The 25,143-nt window shown below is 41.4% G+C and overlaps 1 protein-coding gene across 1 annotated transcript in view; it reads right to left on the reverse strand.

Annotated features, from left to right (window-relative positions):
- The window catches only part of LOC136866467 (G1/S-specific cyclin-D2), a 119,803-nt gene that overhangs the window by 61,034 nt on the left and 33,626 nt on the right, over positions 1-25,143 (reverse strand). The window contains exon 3 of the mRNA XM_067143456.2: positions 19,665-19,821. Coding sequence (XP_066999557.1) covers positions 19,665-19,821 — 157 coding nt within the window. The remainder of the gene's footprint in view (positions 1-19,664; positions 19,822-25,143) is intronic.

Genomic DNA, 25,143 nt, shown 5'->3' on the forward strand with positions numbered 1-25,143 from the left:
CTTTCACCAAAAGCTACACTGCGAAAAACTGCGAAGGTCGGATACTAAGTACCCTCTCCTCTTTTTTCGGGTGTCCTCTAAAAACTCATAATAGTACCAATGAAACATAACGGGAAGTGCAGGCTATCTAGGAGTGACCAATAAAAAAGAACGGTTTCGCGATGTCGGCCAAGGTCTGAGGTCTGATATTACGGCGGGGAGGGGGGCCTGCCCCCGGCAGCTGGCGGTACACCAGACAGCTGGATCCGGCGCGCGCGCGCACACACCCTCGCTCCGCTACAGAATTGAGCCATTTCACAATGGTAACTTCCTGACGGCTATCTGTTCAGGATGACTTCACCGTACACAGATACCAATGCTGTTTGGGCAAGTAGATTAAAGACGGGATTGGATAACAAATAACCTCACAGTCCAATAAAGCATGCAAGGAGAGCTTGAGCACTACAGAGAGTGGCATCAGAGATCGGATATGATCTGTTGACAATAAAAGAACTAGACTATCTTTCTACTGAAACCTCTCTACTTCCGGGTATTTATTATTATATAATAATGTTATTGGTTTTTACGTCCCACCAACTACTTTCCGACAGTTTTTGGAGGCGCCGAGGTGCCGGAATTTAGTCCCGCAGGAGTTATTCCACGTGTCAGTAAATCTACCGACACGAAGTTGACGTATTTCAGCACCTTCAAATACCACCTGACTGAGCCAGGATCGAACCTGCCAAGGTGGGGTCGGAAGGCCAGCGCCTGAGCCACTCAACCCGGATTATTATTGTGTGTTCTGCCTAGTGGCACGTCCTTTGAATTGGTCTGTGAATTTGGCTCTCCACTTCTCCGGATCTTCAGTTTCGTCCTTCAGTACCCAATCCTCTTACTTTTCTTTTAAATCGTCCAACAAATGTTTTTTTTGTTGTCCCAGGTCCCCGTATTCCCTGTAATTTTTCTTCAAAGACATAATGCAACGGACAGTTTCTTTTCACGATATGTCCGAAACAGCTTTCCTCTGAAGAACTACGCGAAGGATTGTTCTCGTATCGCCAAATCATCTTAGGACTTCACTTGTCACCATGCCCATCATGTTATTTTCGACTTGCTCCAACACCTCATTTCAAAATTATCCAGGTATTACCTATCTGTTCTGTGTTCATGTTTTTAATTCACGCAGAGCGATGCTCCAGACGTAGCATCCGACCAGTTTCTTCCGTAACTTCAAACTGAGTTTACTGGTTAAAAGTGGCCTGCTCTTGCAGAACGCAGCTTTGGTCATAGCGATTCGTGATCCGATTTCCTTGGTGCAGTAGGCATCCTTCTCCAGAAACTTTTCTAGGTACTTGAACCGGTTGACATTTTGTATTTCTTGCTTTCCCACCATGATTCTCTCATGCTCGTCTAAAAATGGAGTCAGAAAGTTTTCTCCTCATGGTGGCTGAATATTCTTTGTTTAAGACCCAGAGATATTAAATTCGTCGATATCGATATCAACTGTTCAAAGTCAGATTCACCTCGTATAATTATCCTGTCGGTGAGTGAATGTTTTGGGAAGTCGTTTAGGTCTTGGATAAACTGCCTTTGTGTTGGTAGCATGCATGGAGTTTGATATGAATAGGTAAAAACTGACAACTCTGATTTTCGCGAGTCACTTCCCAGAACGTCGGGCTGAGTGGCTCAGTCCGGTGGTATTTGAAGGTGCTCATATACGTCAGCCTCGTGTCAGTAGATTTATTGGCACATAAAAGAACTCCTGAGGGACAAAATTCCGGCACCCAGCCGTCTCCGAAAACCGTAAAAGTAGTTAGTGGGACGTAAAGCAAATACCATTATTATTATTATTATTATTATTATTATTATTATTATTATTATTATTATTATTATTATTATTATTTCCCAGAACAAGTTTGACAGAACTAAAGTGATGCTGTTTTTTTACGCACACCAGAAACACAGGAAGTTTACCATAATTTTCAATCCACACAGTTCCACCTGTGGCTATTTCTTTATGGATGCAGTATTTTTGCATTTGCCTCTTCACACAGGCCGGAGAAAAATGTAAATTCCACCGGTCTACGTCTCATTTATGTCTATTACAGTAGTATGGAAGCTGTCGAGGTGTGGGTGATGCTGAGAATTGACAAATGGAATGAAACTGCTGTTGGTGCGGCAGTGGACCCATGTGAACCCGAGTTTGAAGCTGATAATCTGGAGAATTGCCCGGTATATTTTCACCAAATAAATTTCAAAATTAAGCTACATTTATTTCATATTAATCAAGAAGAAATATGCTGTTTTAGACAATTAAATCCATGTTTAGTGGTCAAGAACAAAATAGAGCATATTTCTTTTACAAGCAAATCTGAAATTTAGCCACAGTTATTAAGAAACAGCTGAAGCTAGTGTTATCAGATGTTAATACCACGTGCCTGCAAGATGTATCAAGGTTGTGTTAAAATTTCTCACTGTTATCTTACATATATAAGAAACTGTTGATAATTGTACGTAACCCCAGTATCTGCGAACAGGATGATCCGAGAATCAAGCGCTCCTCATTGCTGGCGTTGCGAGATTTTCGGCATTACGATTACAGAATACTCCTAAACGTGAAGTTAAAAGCATACCGCATTTACTTAAAAATGTGTGTATCACTTAACTTAGTGATCTGGAGGTAAGCCTGGAATGTATGTGGACGTTTTGAAAGGTGCTACTCATAGGGTCAGTCGTGTTTCAATAGAATTTTATGGCCCAATGAGGAAAGCAACCACAAACTACCTCACTCCTCATGTCTTGTACGCCTCACTACAGCGCCATCATCGGTTTCTGCAGTATCCCTATGACCTCAATCTTCGGCGGTCCTAGTTGAGGGTCCAACTAGCCTCCCAGCTGAAGACTTAACGGACAATCCATGCAGTAAACACACGCTGAATGGAATTGCTTATTTGGGAAAATAAGCATTAAAGTATTTTAGACAGACTGTACATATCTGACTGCATTGTTCAGGACCAATGCGTGCCTTCAGAGATTAATAAGGGACCATTACCTCGATCATTACGTCACCCTAGGCGTCACAGTTGCTTCCGGCAGTTGGTGTTACCCCACATATTGAATTTGTTTGTACTTGACGGTCCGTTAAGCACACCCACAACAACGGGCCTCATGTGTTAAATTACACAACAAACTTCTAGCTTCTGCAAGTCGGTAGACGGAAACTAAAAAGGTATATGCATTTAGAAGTACGAAAAAATGTTAAAATGATTAATTTTCAGACTAATATAGGGGAGGCTCGGCTAAGTCCAGTTATTGCAGCTTTACCCCAGCGTGAGGAGAAGTTCTGATCGGCTTATTGCATTCTCTAAACATCTTATGCTCTCATGGTAAAGGTTGTAAATTGTGCGGTGGATCTCTCTGGTGGTAGCATCAAGAAACTTCAGTATCTATCCGATTTACTGTTAAGACAGGATTATTTAACGAGAGTATTTCTACAATAAATATTACTACTTTCGAAGTAGTAGTACTTCTTACAGGCTACTGCAAATTTAGCTGTAGATTACAATTAAGAGAATGAACTGAAAAAATAAAAATATAATATTGTTTTGAAGCACTAAACAAGTCCATTGTATAAATATTATTTACCAATCATTCTAAAATGGCGTCATGCTTCCAATGTTTCCTTAATATTTTGGATTTAGCTGAGACCCCCCTATTAAACTAGCGACAGCAATGTTGATTTTATGGCGAGATTGTATACGATTTCCTTGTAAGCGGGATTAGATTGTTTTCCTGCCGATGCAGTAATAGTCGACAATCCTTCCATACATACTCCCTACTTGTAGGTATTCCTCACATGTAGAAGAAAAGATGTTATATGGACACGGGTCCGGAAACGCTTTATTTCCACTTAGAACTCATTTTCTAGAACTCTACGTTGTGCATACACTGATCAGCCAGAACATTATGACCACCTACCCAATAGCCGGTATGTCCACATTTGGCACGGTTAACAGCGGCGACGCGACTTGGCATGGAAGCAATGAGGCCTTGCTAGGTCGCTGGAGGGAGTTGGCACCACATCTGCACACACGTCACCTAATTCCCGTAAATTTCGGGAAGGCGGGCGATGACCTCTGACGCCACGTTCAATCACATCCCCGATGGGTTCGATCGGGTTAAAATCTGGCGAGTTGAGGGACCAGCACATCAATTTCAACTCGCTACTATGTTTCTCGAGCCACTCCATCACACTCCTGGCCTTGTGACATGGCGCATTATCTTACTGAAAAATGCCACTGCCGTCTCACAATTACAATCACTCGGTGATGTATTCACCTCCATGCTCTATGACCTTCTGCCAACGTTCAGGTAGCAGTTGAATGCCTCGCCTGTAGAACTGTTTGGGTTTTGTCTGGAAGAAATCTGTTAGCCATTCGCCAAGAGAAGCTTCGTCAGGAAACACTTGCCCCTGAATGTGGTTAAAAAGAAAGCGTAAAAGATGGAAATCTGAGGGGGCAAATTCAGGGTATACGGAGGATGAGGTTCCCAGCCAAGTTCAGCAATCGCACCTTTGGTCAAATGCGCTGTATGCGAACAAGTGTTAACATGGAGCAATAAGACTGGTTGTTGGTTTTGTCTTCAATTTTTGTACATGCAAGCACAGAAATGGTGTCCCGAGTAAACAATCAACACTGCCCCACTCCAGTACTGGAAAGGAGGAGAGTGAGTGAAGGGGTAGTGTTGAAGGCCACTTCAGTACCGAAAAGAAGGGGAAGGGAATGAATGGGTAGTGCTGAAGGCATAGTGTGTGTATTGCTGTACATCCTCCACAGTGCCCATTTCAATCACAACAGCCTTGTAGCGGGCTGTCTCCCTGTAGCAATGCGTTAAGCGAGGAGGTGGGGGGGGGGTATAATGCTTTGTTTATATCGGGACACCATTTCTGTGCTCGGGTGTACCTTACCCATCGAATGCAAATGGCGTACAATAGTTGACTGATCACATTCAAAAACTTGCGCCATTTCCCGCATTGTTTGACGAGGATTCTCATGCAGCAACTCATTCAAGCGATTTTCGTCATAATCTGAAGGTCTTCTAGAACGTGGATCATCAGCCAAGTCAAACCGTCCTGCTCGAAAGCGGGAAAACCATTTTTGTGCTGTTCTTTCAACAATTGCTTCATTCCCGTACACTTACCAACTTGTTCTCGTAGCTCCTGCGGCACTGAATCCTCCGTTAAACTCAAAGAGTAAAATGTGTTTGAAATGCTCACTTTTCTCAGTTTGACATTGCATATCCGTTTGTCTGAAATATATACAAATAATACGTTCACAATCAAGAAAACCTGTGTTTCACAACACACAAACTCCAAAGTCAGTTAAAACAACGGAATAACTATAAGCACTCCCTTCACGCCGCATTGTTGCCGACCCAAAAGAATACCGCACGAACTTTTGCATCGACCCTATACAAGGTTGGATAACAATGCCATGAAGGGTGCTTCACATTATTGCCTGCCAGATATTGCACTTATTCTGATAACTGTCGATCACAGAAACTTGTGACTATACTGTTCAACTATCGGCGTGTCCGAAGCTATGACGGGAATTCCTACGCTAGGCTATACAGTGCAATTAAGTCAGATCCCCCAGGAGATCCCCCTCGCGCGAGGACAGTGACGTTGCAGCCGGCTGCACAGGACCGCCACGTGCGACGCGACGCATCTCATGGTTCCGGTCCACTGAATCAACAATCAGCGGAATGAGCGTCCTGAATTGATTTAAAGTATAAAGCATTCTAAAGCGCGTTTTTAAACTCAAAGATAGCTCTTGTTTTTGGTTCCATAAAACATATCGAAAGTACATTGGTAATAGCAAATTGTACTTTAATGTTAACATAAATATTGCCAGTATTTTATGTAAAGTATGATAAACGATTTTAATGCACGGCAGAATTATTAAGATCGCAATATTCATGTTCATTAACCTCTGATGAGAACCCTCCGCAAGACATTTCGAGGAAAAACAAAGAGGGTTGATGTCCAATTTACCCCACGTAATCTTCTCGGTCAAGTTATCGAATCAAAGTCGCTACCAATTAGAAATGAACGCAATACTTAAATATTACATGATAAAAATGCTAAGAAAGTCTTGTATAGTGTAGTGGTTAGACTCTTGCCTCCGCCGGGCTGAGTGGCTCAGACGGGTGAAGCGCTGGCCTTCTGACCCCAATTTGGCACGTTCGATCCTGGCTCAGTCCGGCGGTATTTGAAGGTGCTCAAATACGTCGGCCTCGTGTCGGTAGATTTACTGGTACGTTAAAGAACTCCCGCGGGATTAAATTCCGGCACCTCGGTGTCTCCGAAAACCGTAAAAGTAGTTAGTGGGACGTAAAGCCAATAACATTATTATTACTCTTGTCTCCTATGCTGGGCTCGAACCCAGACACATTAGTGCGGCATTTGAAAGAGCTTAAATGTGAGAAATATGTGTATAGTAAGTAGATTTACTGGTGGTAGTAGTAGTAGTAGTAGTATTAATTGCAAATAATGCCACTTAGGAGTACGCAAAATACTTACCCAGAGGCTTTTGTTAGTCGTCCTTTGTGCCCGCATTTCTTTCATTCTTTACGTATGGGTGTCTCTCTCTCTCTCTCTCTCTCTCTCTCTCTCTCTCTCTCTCTCTCTCTCTCTCTCTCTCTCTCTCTCTCTCTCTCTCTCTCTGGTTAAAGATACTCCGGATATTATCTAAGGTTTGTCCTCAGGGTCATATTGCCATTTCTGAATTTTGGATCTAGAGATCTCCCTGTTTTGGGTATCTTCTTGTATGATTCCTGCCAGTTTCAGGTCATGTTTTGATTTCGTCGATCCATTTCCTAGTGTCTGTTTTTGTATTACTCCTGTCTTCGTAGAATTCGACTATTTGTTTTGTAAGTCTGTCATGGTTTTAATGTGGTCGTACAATTTAATCTTCGGTTTATTATGTCACCGAGAATGTCCCTGTATTGTTTGATTTACACTTAGTTTCAGAGTCTATATTGTTCACCCGTGAACTAGAATTTTCCTTACAACTTCGCATTATATTTTCCTGGATGTTTTTCTTTAAAGTCAGTTCTTTCGACCCATAGAAAAATTCAGGTTTAATGACCATTATTATTATTATTATTATTATTATTATTATTATTTTTAATTGTAATGGAAAAATATAACACTACATTATATAGGATAATTACTTAAATTATGAGTTAAAGGAAAGGTGCAGTGCAGCAGAATATGTTTTGAAAGAAAAATATTTTCTTTCTGACAAGTACGTTTATAAACATCATGAGAGTAAATCTTCATAACTTCGGATTATTGCAGGGGAATTAAGTTATGTATATATATCTTTCTTCTAATTTAATTCACGTCAAAAAGAAGAAGGCAGGTGTGAACATACAACAGCCATAAAGGAGAACATAACTTGACATTACATTAAGATGGGGATAACCTGTCTCACTGCAACTAAGCATCTAACAAATCTCAAAAGTGATAAACAGCAATGGAATAGAATGAATCAGATATGATCTCCGCTTAACTTTTTAACTTCACACTATATTTTACAGAAACTCCCTTAGCGGCGGGGTTCAATGAGCACTATCCAGAAGAAATATCCTTTCCTTGCAGGTGAATCAAGTTCTAAGGTCACTCTGTATCCTTTTGCATATTCATCTGTCTTCATAACATAGCCGGAAGTCGTATGTAATACCTGATCTGGTCAAGCGTGAGCCCATTCAGCAAGAAAATTACATGAATAAGACACAAACATCAATAACATTACCTCAACATGTGCAACAATCTCAAGCATCATCTGATAGTGACAGTTGCACTGAATAATCATGGATGAAGTGTAAGGTAATGATAATAAATACCTAATGTTATTTGTTTTACTATCCACTAAGTACATTTTTATGGTTTTCGGAGACTAGTGTATAATGACGTCGACAGCTAAAGAAATATAGGCCTACATTGGAACAAACTAGTGTGCAGTAAGTAGTTCTTAATTGGAGAAATAAGGTGTGAAGATAAAATATGCAGGGTGTAAGGAAACACGTGGGCAAAACTTCGGGATGGATTCCACAGATGGAAATAAATAAATAAATAAATAAATAAATAAATAAATAAATAAATAAATAAATAAATAAATAAATAAATAAATAAATAAATAAATAAATAAATAAATAAATAAATAAATAAATAAATACTTTACGTCCCAATAACTACTTTTGACGGTTTTCTGAGACGCCGAGATGCCGCAGTTTTGTCCCCCAGGAGTTCTTTCACGTGCCAGTGAATCTATCGACACGAGGCCGACGTATTTGAGCGCCTTCAAATACCAGGATCGAACCTGCCAAGTTGCCACCAAATTACCTATATGTATCACAAAATAACCTGACTCATTTGAATTACACAAAATCTTATAGGAGTTCAAGATACAGTAATTGCAGGAAAGCATTCATGATCAAAACCTATAGCGAATGTTCTGTTCTATATGATACATGAAATTTAAAAGAAATAAATCATGCATTTTTCCCTTTATGTTGCTATAATCTAAAATTATCACCAAATTACCTTACTTTACCCTATATTTATGTTAGTGGTTTAAAAGGTATTCGGCGACGTAATAATGGGAAGGACTAGAACTGGGATGGTATTAACTAGCCCTGGCCTCAATGTACAATCAAGCATTTGCCAGGTGTGAAAATGGGAAACTACGGAAAACTATCTTCAGGGCTGTCGACGGTGGGATTCGAAACCTCCAGCAGACTGTGCAGGAATGGGATCCTACAACCTTGAACACATGAGTCCACCACAGCACAGAATATGGTAAGGTAAACTTCAGATTCCTGAAGATGTCTTAGTAAAGGGTTATTGACGTGCACGTCGTGAGGGCCCGATGGCGACGCTAAACGGCACCTTTGTTTGAGGTTCGTGTGACGGCAGATGTGCCCGCCCTTCTTGCATGCCGCTGCCAGATGGATGTGTTCTACTGCGTATTGTGTTCCCCCGACATGAGTCGAGTTGAAAATGAAACCACAGTACTAGCACTGTTTATGGTGACTTGCGTTCGATATTACTTAAAAACGATTGTGTTACAATACCACATGTCTAATACCGAGCATATCTGTCATTTTTAAATAGATGCGGTCAGGGTTCAGTGCTCTGAAGGGAACATATGTTGAATTTGAAGTGTTTCTGCTGAATTAACTTCACTCCCCAGGGGCACATAGCTCGTAAGACGTATGTTGCAAACTTGGATCAGCACCGAGTTTGCTTCCATTACTGTATACTTTCGTGTCTTCTGCCCAACCTCCTTTGGTTAACTCGTTTCTTCTCTATCAGTTATGAGGATAAAATGTTTGTCCAGTCTTTGGCTGAATGGTCAGCACAGCGGCTTTCTTTTCCGAGTGCCCCGGGTTCGACTCCAGGCCAGGTTGGGAATTTTAGCCGCGTCTGGTTCATGCGACACGGTGACTGAGCGTTTTTGTCCGTCTTCACACAAATTTTAATTATTATTCGCAGCATAATACAGTATTTTTCACATTAGTAGTGAATATTCACTCTGCATAGAATTGCCGCCGGAAAAGGCTGTAAAACTGGGCATAATCCACGTGTACTTGCCGATACAAGTAATTGGGAAAAGGTCTGGACAATAATAATAATAATAATAATAATAATAATAATAATAATAATAATAATAAAAATGAAATGGCGTATGGCTTTTAGTGCCGGGAGATTCCAGGACGGGTTCGGCTAGCCAGGTGCAGGTCTTTTGATTTGACGCCCTTAGGCGACCTGTGCGTCGTGATGAGGATGAAATGATAATGAAGACAACACATACACCCAGCCCCCCGTACTAGGGAAATTAACCAATGATGGTTAAAATTCTCGACCCTGCCGGGAATCGAACCCGGGACACCTGTGACCAAAGGCCAGCACGCTAACCATTTATCCATGGAGCCGGAAATAATAATAATAATAATAATAATAATAATAATATTTGCTGGACCAAAAGGAACCTTTCATGTTCTTACCTTTTAGGTCTCTCCCGTTCCTTTAACCGATATGAACCTGTTCGTTTTCGAGTAGGCGAATCTAAAGGGGTACGGGCAGTAGTTTTCGGCGCTGTTCATTGCCCATGTTTCTTGTGGGTAGGAATTTCCAAATCCTTCGTGAGAATACCAAAGGGGAGTGGTCATTGCAGTAGCTTAGCTGACGGCTTCCTACTCAGACGACTTAATCCCGGCGACAGGTGAAGTTTTCATCTTGTAACAGGGCCTAAGCCCAAAATGAGCCAAGGTAACTCCGACAATTACAAAAATAACTGGCACTTTCAGTATGAAATATGAAAATCACCATTTATTCGAAGATACAGTATGTTGGAACATGGAGATCCAGGAGCACCTTTAAATACCACCGAATTGAACTGGAATCGAATCCAACACAGCTTGAGCTAAAATCCAGCGATTTAACCGTCTGAGCCACCCAGTCCGGCGCGAATTCAACTGAAGTCACACCTATTTTTTTCCTCCATTTAACGAACTGAATTCACTATTACTAGTAAAATAAGTAATTTGTGATTCGCAATTAGGAAAATTGAGGAACTAGAAGGAAAAAAGGAATATCCACGGATCGGAGGAAAAGAACAGATTGGTATATAGAGGAAGAAGAAGAATGAATCCCTACACAAAAAGGTAAAGATTACAGATACAATACTCAAAAGAAGATTGAAGTATTATGGGCAGCTCTTCTGGTTGAGTGGATGTAGGTTGACAAAGAGCATCTTCAATTACATTCACAAACTTCAGGCGACTACAAAATGAATTGAAGATACAAAAAAAGACTTGGAGGAAATTGAGATCATACCAAAGAAGATATGGAAAAGAGCGGTGTTTCGAGTGAAGGTTAAGGAATTTAAAGGTTTCCAGGAAAAATATAGAAGAGCCAAGAGAATCGGGTCAGAGGAAAGGAGGAGGAACTACAGTTAAAAAATTAGGAAATTCTGGGAGGACAAGAAAAGACTAACAATACACCAATTGTTGATAGTGGTCTACCTCAGACTATAGTCTTACGAACTAATAATAATAATAATAATAATAATAATAATAATAATAATAATAATAATAATAATAATAATAATAACACCCTCCGTGGATCAGGGGTAGAGCGTCGGCCTCCAAACCCCAAGACCGTGGATCGAACTCGGCAAAGGCGGTTGGAGTTTTGAAGAGTTGAAGAAAGTTCATTCTGTCTACAATGTTGGCATGTAATAGACCTCTGATGACGCATTTGGGGTTTACGCGACAAAATTAACACTGATATAGACTGCCCAACAGAGACGCATGTTTCTGCCACCTGGAAGAGTAAAATGGAATGTCTAAATTGACGCACAGGCAGCTTAATTGGTATTATTATTGGCATATCAATAACGCAGAATCAGCTTTTGTAGATTATAAGAATTAAAGCCATGTGCACGACGCAGAATTCGTTCCATTAAGATAGCCCTCCTGTATGTCCTTCAGTATCGGACATCGCAGCACAAGAGAGTACTTGCATTAGCCTAAAGTTTGCGAGTGGAGGCATGTGTGAGGAGATGCCGTCACCCCATTGGTGGGGCCCAGCCCTTGTTGAGGGCAGCTGCACGGGTCTCCTCCCCTCACCTCACATACACGGTAATAGCAGCTGTCGCCCTGCTCTAGTGTATACACACAGCCTAATTATCAGCGTACACCATCACCTTGCTGTAATCAGCAAGCACGTAACCTGTCAAAATCGTATCGAGTAACCACACCATCACCCAGTAAACTTCCCCTTGTTTCAGGTAGTAAGAAGAAGATTAAGAATTATCCGGAGAGAAGGTCACCTTCGCTTTGATTTGATGTTACCTCTATTATGAGCATCCCCTTGAGCTGCCAAGTACCATACATTATAACAATACACAAGAGCACATTGGGGGTCTATGCTCTGAACTGCAATTCCAACAAACACAATGGCAGCAGCAACACTAGAACAATTTAGGTTGCAGGTTAAATCCAATACAGCAGGAAATGTCTACGCTCTCTTTTCTAACCACATACGTAGTGCGTGGTTGGACTTCCTAGCGAACGATGAAAATCAAATTATTTCTCTGTCAAGGACATTATTATGGCGTGTTTATTTCCAAACCATATGCTGTCTATCAAGCAAATAAAGAAAACATTTAGGGTGTTATTTCTCTATTTTATCTGTGGTCTGGAGGGCATGAGAGACAATTTGAAAGAAAATTATAATACTCCATGTGAGGGGTATTCTGTTTGTTCCTAAAAAATGTTCAATATCTTCTTTTTGACATTTGTATGTTTCGAGATGTGGACAAGAGACTCTTTGGAACTAACACGAAGTGCTACTTAGAAGCACGATTTTGTCTAGTATGGGAGCAGTTGTACAACAAAACACATTTTATAAAAATTAACGTCTGGGAAGGGAACCCTAATTTAATTTCACAGATTGCGAATATTATATAAAAAGCATTCAAGCTTTTTAGGTTTTTCAAATCTGAAATTATCAGCGTTTCATCCCAGTATGGCATTGGTCTCATCAGTTGGAACGCTACACTTGCTTGCTTGCTTCAATGCTTTCATTCCCCACCCTGAAGGGGTGGGGCGGGCCACCTAGAGGGTGTCGCCCTCTCTCTGGCCAAGAGATGCGGGCGGGTTGGGGAGATGTGATGGAAGAAGGAGGTGGGTAAAGGATGTGGAAAGTTAGGAGATGGGAGGGGAATTGCGTCTATTCCTAAGTATTTATTCTTTATTGAAGTGAGAATACAGTTGTGATTATGTCAAAATGAGCTGTGAACAAAGAGGAGAGGGGTTATACAAGGTGAGAGGAAAATAAATGAAGGGCAAGGGTGTTATAAAAGGAGGAGAAGCTAACAAGCGAAGTTAGAAGAAGGCGAAGGATATCAAAAGAGGGAGGTGGGGGAAAGTAAGGAGGTGGGGGCGGGAAGAGATAAGGATGAAATGATGGAGGAGGTGGTTGGGGAGGTGGGGCCGGCCGGGGACTACTTCGAGGTGTGGAGGGATGAGATGAAGGTTGTGGAGGTGAGCGAGATGGTGGAACGCTACACCTCTCAAAGCCTCTTTTGAAGCACATGCAGTGACATCCTACTACGAGTGATATGTACCTCCAATTGAATAAAGCTGTCTCTCTGAGGTATTCCCATCTTGGGAGAGAGGTATGGGAACCCAACTGATGAGCCTGGAGCCACAGTGGACGAAATCCAGAACTCAGGTTCAAGTGTCAATGGACAAGAGACCGTTCCACGTATATTAGTTGCATCGATAAACTAACTTCCTTGTGAAGACACGATATTTGACACAATTGTGATTACAATCACGATCACTAGATTGCAAACCCTTTCGAAGACCGCTGCATCACCTGGCTCTCACCTCTACCATTAGGGAGTGCAGTTCAATACGCATTCTTCGTAAGCTGTGTGGTTTTTAAAACTAGTTTTCTGCTGGTTATGGTGACCCTTAGGCAGCCTTTTAAAAGTCCTTTCCAGCATTGCACAGGTATATGGGATTGTCAGCCATTAGTATTCGAAGTTTAAAACTGGATAACATTTGTTGAAACGAGAGGCTTCAGGTGAAAACACTGTTCTAAAAGCATACACAACTGGATAGCAACTACTGAGATGAGTTCGGCGCTGTCACACGAATTCAGTGGATGTAATGGATAGTGTTCACGTTGGCTGGCTAAAATTAAGTTTTATGTAACAAGATGATTCCAGTAAAGTTACAGGGGAAAATGTGTGACAGTCGTACGATATGTGTAGGTCAGAATGCAGGCTATTCACTGACACCCAACCAGAAGCTCCACATCACGGAGATTAAAATGTTTGGCTAGTTTGGAGAAGTTAGCTTGATCACAGGAGGAAGTATGAGGGATTTTTTCGTATGGTTTTAAGTGCCGAGAGTGTCCGAATATATGTTCAGCTCACAAGTTCTCTAGCGGCTTTTCTCGGGGGTGAGCTTACATGCTCCGCTGTGAAAGAGTGTTGCCTGTAGGTGTCGACTGTACGGGCTAGAAATGGAAAGGAAACAGCAGTGGTCTTGAGAAAGGTACCATCCCGGCATTTTCCTGGAGTGGATATGGGAAAGCACGGAAAACCATTTCGAGGATGGCCGAACGGTGTAGAGATAGCAATCCTAACTGGCCATGCCACCGCAACCCGCAACGCACTGACAAGTGAGTTAACCTGTTCGGTCGGTTTAAGGCGAGACCAACAGAAGACGAGATGGAAAACCATCCCCGCTGGTATGGCTGCCATATGAGGACTTGACGCAGCCTCCCACTAGAAGACCTGGGCACCCCCCAAATGGCACGGATGACGATAGACATGACATGAAGAAACTTAACTGAAGACATTTCAATTAAAATGAGAATAGGAACCAACTCTCTAATGCGTGTTCAAGTGAAGAAAACAAGCAAGATAAAGGGAAGGAGACTAGATCTGCGGCCCACACACCTGAAGAGAGCCCCCGCGATATCTTAAAGCAGTTATATTGAGAAACTCGCGTATTCATCAACCGGATGCCGAGTTCCAAGAATACTCTCTTCACTCAATCCGCCGTTCGAAAGTGGAAAAAATCGAACAGAGACAAAGCAGAAGGATCGCGGAGCCTCCCACCTGATAAATTATAGTTACAAAACTGCATTCCTCAGTTGACTCTGGATGAAAATAGCGAGTTGGAGGGTTGGTTCTTACACTCTACAGCCTTGTATAATGTTATGCAGTCTCAAGTATTCGGTAACTCGCCAGTCCATGCAAGCCATCGTGATGTGTTCTAGTGCAAGTGACAATCTGGCCATCAATGCTGAGTTGCCTACATACGGAATAAATACATTTAAAGTCAGCAGAAGTTCCAAGGCCTCTTTTCTCTGTCCTACTACCCACATTAGATTTCTTTCTTCCGTTTTCAACATACCGTAACAAGGAAAAGATGCTGCTATCAGTAATGCCCATTAACCCAACGGCTTATGAGAAAGTTCAGGTGTCGGCTCACAGGAGTAGCAAGAAATGTTACCGTTAACTCCGACTTTTGCCGCAGACTATTCTCGAATCGGGGATATCATTTAGAAGTAAGTTGGTAACTGAAGTCAACCTTCAATCCTCATTAGCTATCAAACCAGGAGATTCTTTATCATCTGTTTACTTATTGACGATGTTAAATACCTCTAATCGATGGATGAAAACCAAACAGGTTCAGTTACGGCAGGGAACATGCCATACACAAAGAGAAAATAGTCTCCAGAAATATAAGTAAGGAGGAAGTTCAGATCATTGACATGTTCCCTTCAAGGTCCAACTACCAGCACCACCTGAACCCCGCATAAGTTATTAGCCAAGACATTGACATATCCTCTTTGTCCTATATCCTTGAAGTCACCACATGCTCCCGACGCGGTCGCCAACCTATCCTGGTCAACAACCGAGCTACTGAACTCAATCCATACCGGCATATATACACACCACCAAAGAAACACAAAGAAAATGAAAGTCTTTACTACTAACAAGTAATTACAACTAATTCATGCAGGTTGGACACAACACACCCCTCCATCTACAGTTGCGCAGCTGTCCACATTAAAACGGGTAAGGTACAGGATATCTTGAATCTTTTCGATATCGCAGTAGGGGTGAAGTTTCTTATTCAAAGGCGATTATGGTTAATAGGGTACGGAAAGAAGCTAAAACTTGGAACACATGTTGCATGGCCACTTCTTATTCTAGGATTTGAGGTTGATCGAACTCCAAGGCTATGCGTGCCTGGACACAGTAGCTCCATACCTAAAACACGATTAGCTTGAAATAGAGTCGATCTTATAGTAGGGGTCCCATAATGCATTTCATTTGAGCAGGACATTTCCACATCTTTCACTCAAAAATCTGAGACATTTTGAAAAATATGGGGCATAATCAAAATTATAATTTCAGAAATCACAATCACATATAACAAGAAAAAACGCTACTTCAAAACATACAAGAATATATAGAAATAAATGTTACCAGGAAGGACATTGACATGCGGAGTATTTGAAAAAAAAAATAGAGGAGACTGCTCAGGGAAAAACGGGACGAATGGGAACTCTATGCCACTGTCTTGTGAGTCACAAAAAGGACCATGTCTCTATCCTGCGAATCCCCAAATTTTAATTACCAGCAGTTCCAAGATTCTCCAGACAGAATATTCAGATGAAGACCTAAATATCGCAAGCTCAGTTTTGCGAAGGCTGTTTAAAATAATGACTGATACCAGTTTACTGTGGATAACTGAAATTGGCTTAGGAGAGATTCCTTTGGAAAAATAAGCTACAATTCCAGTACTTTTCAAAACGATTGTATGAACTATATAGAATGACTGCATACTGTCAGCGTCGGACTTCGAACCTCCAACCTATAAAGTCAGCTCCCAACTCATATTCTCTCTCTTTATTTTGTTCAATATGTGGAATTACTACTTTGACACATTCTTCAGTAGTCATCACGCCCTATTCTATTGGAAAGAAGAGGGGCTTTTAACACCATTAAGCTCTATTACTTGCCTCTGTATAACTTCTAACAACTTACACATGAATGCTTAAAAACATTTACGAATACGCAATGTACTAACACACCTGTGATACCCGTATTAGTGCACGTGTGCTTGGGAAAAAAGGGAAAATGGACGTCCGGTTTCGAGTTGAATGACCACGACAATAAATAGTGGCAAATATATCAAGTACACTCGAATTTTCAGTCTACACCATTCACATGCGATATTTATCAACATTTAACTTTTTTTTCGGAGCGTTCATGTTGAATTTCGATGTTATAACCTTTCATAAAAAACACTACTTAGGCAATTTCTGATTACTGGGCTGCGGTAAGTGAAGAAGAATTTCAAATCATTGTAATCTTCTATCCTTAGGAAAGACTCTTTCAAAATTGAAAAAGAAATAGATTTTACTAATAAAGGATAGAAACAAAAGACAGTCAAATATTACGTAAAACCGTAGTTGATGACGACTACGTGGAAATCTTTTTTTAGACTCCGCAGTGGGGCCATTCTTCAGGTCTCACCAATTATAATGAGTTACTGGGAAGAGGGAAGAATGAGCAAAGATTGGAAGAATGGGCGAGTCCCTGATAGACAGGCCAAGAGTGGACCGTGTGCTGCCTATCCATCTACTTCATGCAGGGAGGAACATCAACTCTGTGCTATGTAGGTCGATCTTCGCTCAAGAAGGGTAACAATCAACTGTCGGAACAAGCGTTAATTATTAGCTTCAGTGTCATCCTAATGCCGTTCAGACTGATGACGGTCTTGGCCCCCCACTAGTTTCTTCACATTCTTGAGGAAAGACGTTTCGACAGTCATAATATTAATTATAACGTATGTCCGGCTGCAACTGGCCTTCGGGTCCAGGGGTCTCGGGCTCGAATCCCGGCCGGATTGGGGATTTTAACCTGTACCGGTTAATTCCTCTGGTTCGGAGGCTGGCTGGGTGTTTGTGCCGTCTTCACGTTGAGACTTACCTTAGGTAGTGTCCCATTTTAACTGACGCACAGGTCGCCTACACGGCGTCCATTCAAGACCTACACCAGGCCTTTCCGGAGGCCATATGACATATTATTATTATTATTATTATTATTATTATTATTATTATTATTATTATTATTATTATTAATGTTTGTGTCATCAGTCCGTTGACTCATATGCAGCTTTCCATGCCACTGCATTCTATGCCAACCTCTTTATTTCTACATTAGGACATACTGCATTCTACATCTACACTAATCTGTCGTGGTCGTGCTTTGTTCTACCCCCACTGTTCTTACCCTCTAAACTTACCTCAAGAACTAACTGAACAAATCCTGGATGTATACAGATGTGCCCTATCATTCTATCTCTTCTTCCGGTCAAATTTCGCCAAGTCGTTCTCCTCTCATCAATTCAATTCAGTATCTCTTCATTTCTGATTCCATCCACCCATCTCACCTTCAGTATTTTTCTGTAACACCACATTTCAAAAACTATTCTCTTTTTTTCTTTCTTCGACAATTACTGTCCATGTTTCACTTCCATACAAAAGTCTTCAAAAGCATCTCTAAAATGCATATCTATGTTTGAGGTGAGCAAATTGATCTTCAGAAAGCCTTTCTTCGCTTCTGCTAGTCTGAATGAATATTATGTCTTTCTTATTTCTGCAATAATAATAATAATAATAATAATAATAATAATAATAATAATAATAATAATAATAATAATAATATCCTTCGAAAAGACGGAACTAATGATTCAGGACAAAAAGGATCCGACACAAAATATTGTCACCAAGTATGGAACAATTAAAAGAGTACACAAGTTTAAATATCTGGGGGAATGGATAACCCCAACAGGACTACCAGGAATAGCATTACAGGAAAGGGCAAGAAAGATGGAAGCAGCATACCAGTTATGTCGAAATGTCTACAATAAAAAATCAGTTTCATTCACTGCAAAAATCAGACATTACAACACTGTCATCAAACCAGAAAGTCTATATGCGATCGAATGTATTCCACTGAACAGGAAGGGCTTACTAGAAAACATTGAAAAGACAGAAAGGAAGATCTTGAGGAAGATACTAGGGCCCAGGAAAGTGGGTCAAGAATTTAGACTGCGACCAAATGAGGAATTATACAAAAGGACCGAAAAAATTACAACATCCTTCAAGAAGAGAAGACTCTGCTTCTACGGACACATTAAAAGAATGCCACCAGAGAGAACAGCCAAGCGAATTCTGGAATACATGGAGAACAGGAAGACACAAACTAGCTGGCTTAAAGGGGTCAAGGAGGATATCGAGGAAAATAATATACCACAGCAGGTAGTATACAACAGACAGGAATACAGAAAAATCATCAACAAAATTAAGGGATTCCAAGATCAAAGTAGCAAAAAACGGACCGGCAACAACTGGTCACGAGAACGTAAAGAAGCCCACTCCGAAAGGATGAAGAAGTACTGGGCCGATCGAAAGAGGAAGAACCGTAAATGAATGATGCTTAACGTGGTCCATAGTAGACCCATTCGAAAACAAGAATAATAATAATAATAATAATAATAATAATAATAATAATAATAATAATAATAATAATAAAAAGTCTTTGGCTAATATTAAAACTGATAATTAGCTGAAGAGAATTTAAATGTTTCTCCTAACTGCACAACTCAATCGCTCAGGAAACCTGAAAAGCTTGTGTTACATGAAAATGGTTTTATTGTGAGCTAATATTTTCTTATCCAGGCAGAGGCTTAAACCAACTCAGACTGTTACGGATTCGCATATTTACCTATATTCATCCAAGTGACTGTCCTGTGTATACGCTTGAAACTGCGTATAAAATAAGACAAATAATTTGCTTCAGTTTATACAATCAACGCATGTAGCATTGAGAAGACTGATAACCATGAATTCTTTGCATTATTCTAAAAAAGTTCTGTCGCGTCTTTCAAGTTAATAAAAAACTCAGTAATCTAGCATAATTCTTAATGTATTCACATGGGTGAATACTCCGGCAGCGAACTGAAAGGAGTTAACAGTGCCATATTTTCAAAGCCAAGAATTACACAGTACTCACCGATATAGCAGAGGTCGACCAGTGTGAGGGCGTGCTGGCGGGTGAGCGGATGTGAGGTAGAAAAAGGTACTCTGTGTAATACATGGTCTACAATATCGAAGCCCGTCACCGCCGTCACCGTCCACTTCAGTTTGGACAGTACCAGCAACTCCCAGTTCTGGAACAAAAATTAGAGATGTCATTACACACGTTTTAAAATTCTCCTATCAAAGAAATATCATGAAAGTTAATTGCAAGTTAGAGATACGATCAATGCTACTGTTGGTAATCGTGATGATGATGATGCTTGTTTAAAACCTAGGTCATCGGCCCTTGGCGTCGTGATCATAAGTCGCATTTATGTACACCATGCACGACTGTAAGTATATACAGCTTTCCTCAAGGTACACGACTACATTACTACCAGCGTCTAATAAATGAACATAATTGTGCGTGCTCTTCCAATAATATCGATGCCGGAGCTTGCAATAAGATTAAGGAGATGTAAGAGGATGCAACCATACTCTATATAACATTAATAATCAGAGAGAAAATATGGAAGGGATCAGACACTTCGAAAAATGAAGGTATCGGCCACGAAGGGCGTGAAAATGAAAGACTCCCTAGGCCTCCAGTGCTCTAATACCGTCGGGGTCAGAAAAGAACTAGAGTTGACCAAGTGAGTCCAGACAGGATAGATGAAAGTGAGGAGCCTGACACAATTAAGTGGACTCCGCTGACGGCATCGTGGTCGCCAACCCACACTCCCCAGTTAAGATCCCTTAGGGCCCCTTTTAGTCGCCTCTTACGACAGGCAGAGGATACCGTGGGTGTTATTCTACCACCCCCACTCACAAGGGAAAGATAAAGGAGAGTAGGAGAAGAATGTGGAAAAGGAAGAGACCGGATTTTGACACAAAATGAGATTATTATTATTATTATTATTATTATTATTATTATTATTATTATTGACGCCATCTAAGCTGTCTGCGCATCAATTTCGACGTTCTACCAAGTAAATCAGATCTCGAGGTCGATCTATGGCTGTTTTGATTCATTTTGTTGGGGAAATATCGAATGTGTCACCAGAGATCTTTTACGTGCCGTCATCTTAAAACATGGAGTGTTGAATGGACTCCTTTTCCCTCTTCAAAATTCTGACTACCTCTGTTGGGTTTGAACTTTCGATCTGGGGCACCAGAGACCGATATTCTACCACTGATCCACAGAGGGAGCTGTAGTATTAGAGAATTTTACTAACCGAAATGTGTAACTTAGTCTGTAAACTGCTGTGACAAAACGAAACTTGGGACGTCTCACGGCCCACAACAGAAATGAATGCGTGGTCAATGCTACTTAGGTGGAACTAATTGTTGTACTCCTACCCCTCTTCCTGTAGGCTTCCTTCCTTTCCTTCCGCAAGTTGCAGCAATTACAATGAGGGAAGGCAAGGCAGGGAACAGACGTTGGCAACCTGTTGTTCACTACAAACTCATCCCTCAAGATGGCAGTCGCGCGCACTTCACCGTGACTTCCACATCGAGAAACAAACAGCAGTACTTCCTTCCGCGATGGATGCTTATCTCCTCGTAATCGGAGCAACATACAATTTGCAGGAACGAGGAGCACTAATACTAAGGTATGCCGTGACGATCGCCTTGTTTCTTCTATTGGCTTCTATTGTTTCTTCTATTATGTCATACTACGCAGGCAGATTCTACGGCGACAATGGGATAGGGCAGAGCTAGGATTGTGAAGGAAGCGACCGTGACCTTAAGGTACAGCCGCAGTGAAAATTGGGAAAAAGCATCTTCAGGGTTGCCGATAGTGCGGTTCGAACCCATCAACTCCTGAATGCAAGTTAACACCCGAATCGCACAACCACCTCGGTCGATCACGTTACATGTCCAGCGCGAATGTTAGCTGAGGAAACGTACGAACGCTCATGGAAGAGAGCAAGAACGAAAGACTGAGAAGGTATCAGAAAGAAAACTTAAGAACCAGTTATGGCGATAGAAAAAATAGACACTTTAGCATAAATTTAAAAACTAACCGAGGTAGTGACAAAGTTGATGGCTATTTTTTCTTTTGCTAGTGGCTTTACGCCGCACTGACACAGATACGTCTTTTGGCGACGATGGACCAGGAAAAGCCTAGGAGTTGGAAGGAAGCGGCTGTAGCCTTAATTAAGGTACAGCCCCAGTATTTGCCTGGTGTGAAAATGGGAAACCACGGAAAGCCATCTTCAGGGCTGCCGACAGTGGGGTTCGAACCCACTATCTCCCGGATGCGAGCTCACAGCTGCGTGCCCCTAACCGCACGACCAGCTCACCCGGTCAAAGTTGATGGCGAAAGGTAATTGTAGCTATACTGTATGACGAGCTGAATAACTGATATCTTTAGTGGCATTTTTAATGATAAGAGAGATGTGGACAATTCTTGTGGACAGGGGTCATGCAAGTCCTTTGGTTTCCTGTACACATCTTTGTCCTTTTCGATATGGATTTAAATAGAATTTAGGGTTAAGAACTTAATTTTTTAAACCCAGCGTGGGTAAAGAGCATGAGATACCATCTATGCCATAAAAGAACATCGTCCAATAAAAGCCAGAAATGTTCGCATGTTCCCACTTAACTGACAATAAAATGTTATCCAAGGTTTTCGGAACATGAAAAGCTGCGCGCATGTGAGAATGGGAACACAACACAGTCTAGCATTCAAGACAAGGAGGATTTTTGTTTTATCAAATATGTGGCTAGTTAGTTGGTGACATCATGGCTTAAGTGTAGTGGCCATGGGCAGGCCGTGTAGGACGGCCAGGAGACAATAACCTCGTGGGCGGACAGCACATTTATTAACGGTCTGCAGAACGTGCTTAATATTGAGTATGTATATAGGTGAGACCAGAGTGCAAGAGTCACGCTTATTCGACTTGTTCCTCGTAACTCCCCAAGTTAAGAGTGGGTGGATGACGACTTCCTTTCGTCTTTTCTATACCTCTTGTTGTCTGCTTCATTTCCCCCCATTTATACTATAAACGAGGAACGTATTCCACTTCCAGGTCGGGAAAGCACCTTCTTGCTGATATCACTGATAGCGCCTTATAGTGTCTAGCTCGTATCTGCAATATTACATTGTCTACAGGAGAACGATGGGAAGTTTACCTTTGAGTGGTGCGAAAAGCATTCTACTCTGGACAGGAAGATGTTCTACGAATGAAGAACGAGCCATAGTGGTGGAGGTGATCATTGTCTTAAGATGAAATATAGTACAACTGGGGATCTGCAGTCGCCAAATCACGCTCTAAAGATGAAAGCATCTGGGATCCCTTTTACTCCCCTCTTACGACAGGTAGGGGATACTGTGGATATGTTCTACTACCCCCACCCACACGGCGTTCCCGCTCAGGCCCTGCCTCATAAAATGCCCCACGCCACAGATTTGCAGGGTTTCTTAATTATGATATTGGTTTTACCACACACTAACTACTTTAATGGTTTTTGGAGATGCCAAGGTGCCGCAATGTTGTCCCAAAGAAGTTACTTCACGTGATAATAATAATAATAATAATAATAATAATAATAATATCGGTTTTACGTCCCTTAACTCTGTTACGGTTTTCGGAGAAGCCGAGGTACCGAACTTTTGTTCTGCAGGACCTCTTTTATGCGCCAGTAAATCTACCTACGCGAGGTTGACGTATTTGAGCACTTTCAAATATTATCGGAGTGAGGCCAGGTCCGGCACTGAGGATACGTAGTAGGAAAGAAAATGTTAACAGAACGTTACTAAACTGTTCAATCACAACTGTGTTATATCCGAAATAGTCAATTTATCGATATTGTTTAGATAACAATATTAATCAAAATTAATATCTTGCCTCTTACTGAGTACTAACTTACCGATCGAGTTGACCGTGCGGTTAGGGTCGCGTAGCTGTGAGCTTGTACTCAGGATATGGTGGGTTTGAATCCCACCGACGGCATCACTGAAGATGGTTTTCCGTGGTTTCCAATTTTCACACCAGGCAAATGCTGGCTGGGGCTGTACTTTACCACGGCCGCTACCTTCCCATCCTTGCGTCGCCGAAAACTTGAGATGTGTTAGTGCGACATTAAGCCACTAGAAAAAACTAACTTTCCCAAGCACTGAGGAATGGCGACGGGATTCAAGTTGAAAAGTTTTCAACGAGGTGTTTTAAGATTTGAAAGTTTTCTTGGATGAAGATGAAACTGATTTTATGTAAGGAAAAAAATTAACCAAGTATCCTCTATCTCCTTTCACGACATTTTTTACACCTTTATGGCAATTTTAAAATTCCTCCTGCGTAGAAGTGGGTAGGCTCGAACGTGAAGTCATCCACATGCTTTATAGCAAAGTTGAAATCAAATCAAACTCTCCTTTCAAGGAGTTCTGTGCGGGTTGCAATAGGATAGCACCATGTCTGGTCAATATGACTGGTGTAGCAGGAAATCGCCAGTAGTCTTGTGAACTTGCGGAAGACCAAAGGATGCCTGTTCGCGATTCAGCAGCCCCAATAGGTCTCCACCAAGCTGTCGCGAAAACGAGTCATTCTGATCCCATTGACGCCAGTGCAAACAGCACAGTATTACAGATTACGGCACTGTTCAGTCGAAGTGCACGGAGCCAATGACCAGGATGTATCAAGTGGCTTGAATAAGACAACAGTATAGGGAGAATTTCCTTTGAAAGATTTGCTCATAGCCTTTCTTGGACACCTTACTGCGCATTCCACTGATTTTTGTCCTCCATGTTATCTCCGAGTGAATCAACGTCCTCGACGTTGTTATGCTATTATTCAATCCTGTGTACATTCCTAAAATTCCTGACTGGGCAATGGTTCAACCGGGAGCCAAATGAGAGGGAGTAGATTGCATACCCTGTTAGTATGATGAGGTCAAACAGCAGAAAATAGTGCTTACCAATTCTGCGGAGAAGCAAGGATTTCAAAACTCTTAATCAGTTTTCCTACAATATACGAGCCAATCCATTCTTCAGAAATCACCAAAGGTATGGGTATTTTTTCGAAGTAGTGCATTATCAGAATGTCCCTTGGTTATGACTAGAAGATTCCTGTGCCGATACCATTTATCAAACCTCAGCTATGTGGACGATGAACGGAATGCAGTCCCACGCCTCCATTACTTTGTCACTTGAAGCTCTAGTGGTAGCGAATATTTCAAGAAGTACAACTGGACAACCACCTTCTCCTATCAAATTACATATGAATAAAAATAAACAAAGTCGTGGGTTTACATTCAAAACACATCGCGTCAGCTCTTGATGTTTTTAAATATACCATGTTCACCCGGTCCTACAGCGCTATTCTAGATAACTTACTCTATGCAAACCTACACCGAGCTCCGTAGCTGCAGTCTCTCTAAGTGTGGCCAGTATCCAGCAATCGGGAGACAGTGGGTTCGAACTCCACGGTAGACAGCCCTGAAGAAGATTGTTTTCCGTGGTTTCCCATTTTCAC

Source organism: Anabrus simplex, chromosome 3, assembly GCF_040414725.1.
Source record: "Anabrus simplex isolate iqAnaSimp1 chromosome 3, ASM4041472v1, whole genome shotgun sequence".
Taxonomy (NCBI): domain Eukaryota; kingdom Metazoa; phylum Arthropoda; class Insecta; order Orthoptera; family Tettigoniidae; genus Anabrus; species Anabrus simplex.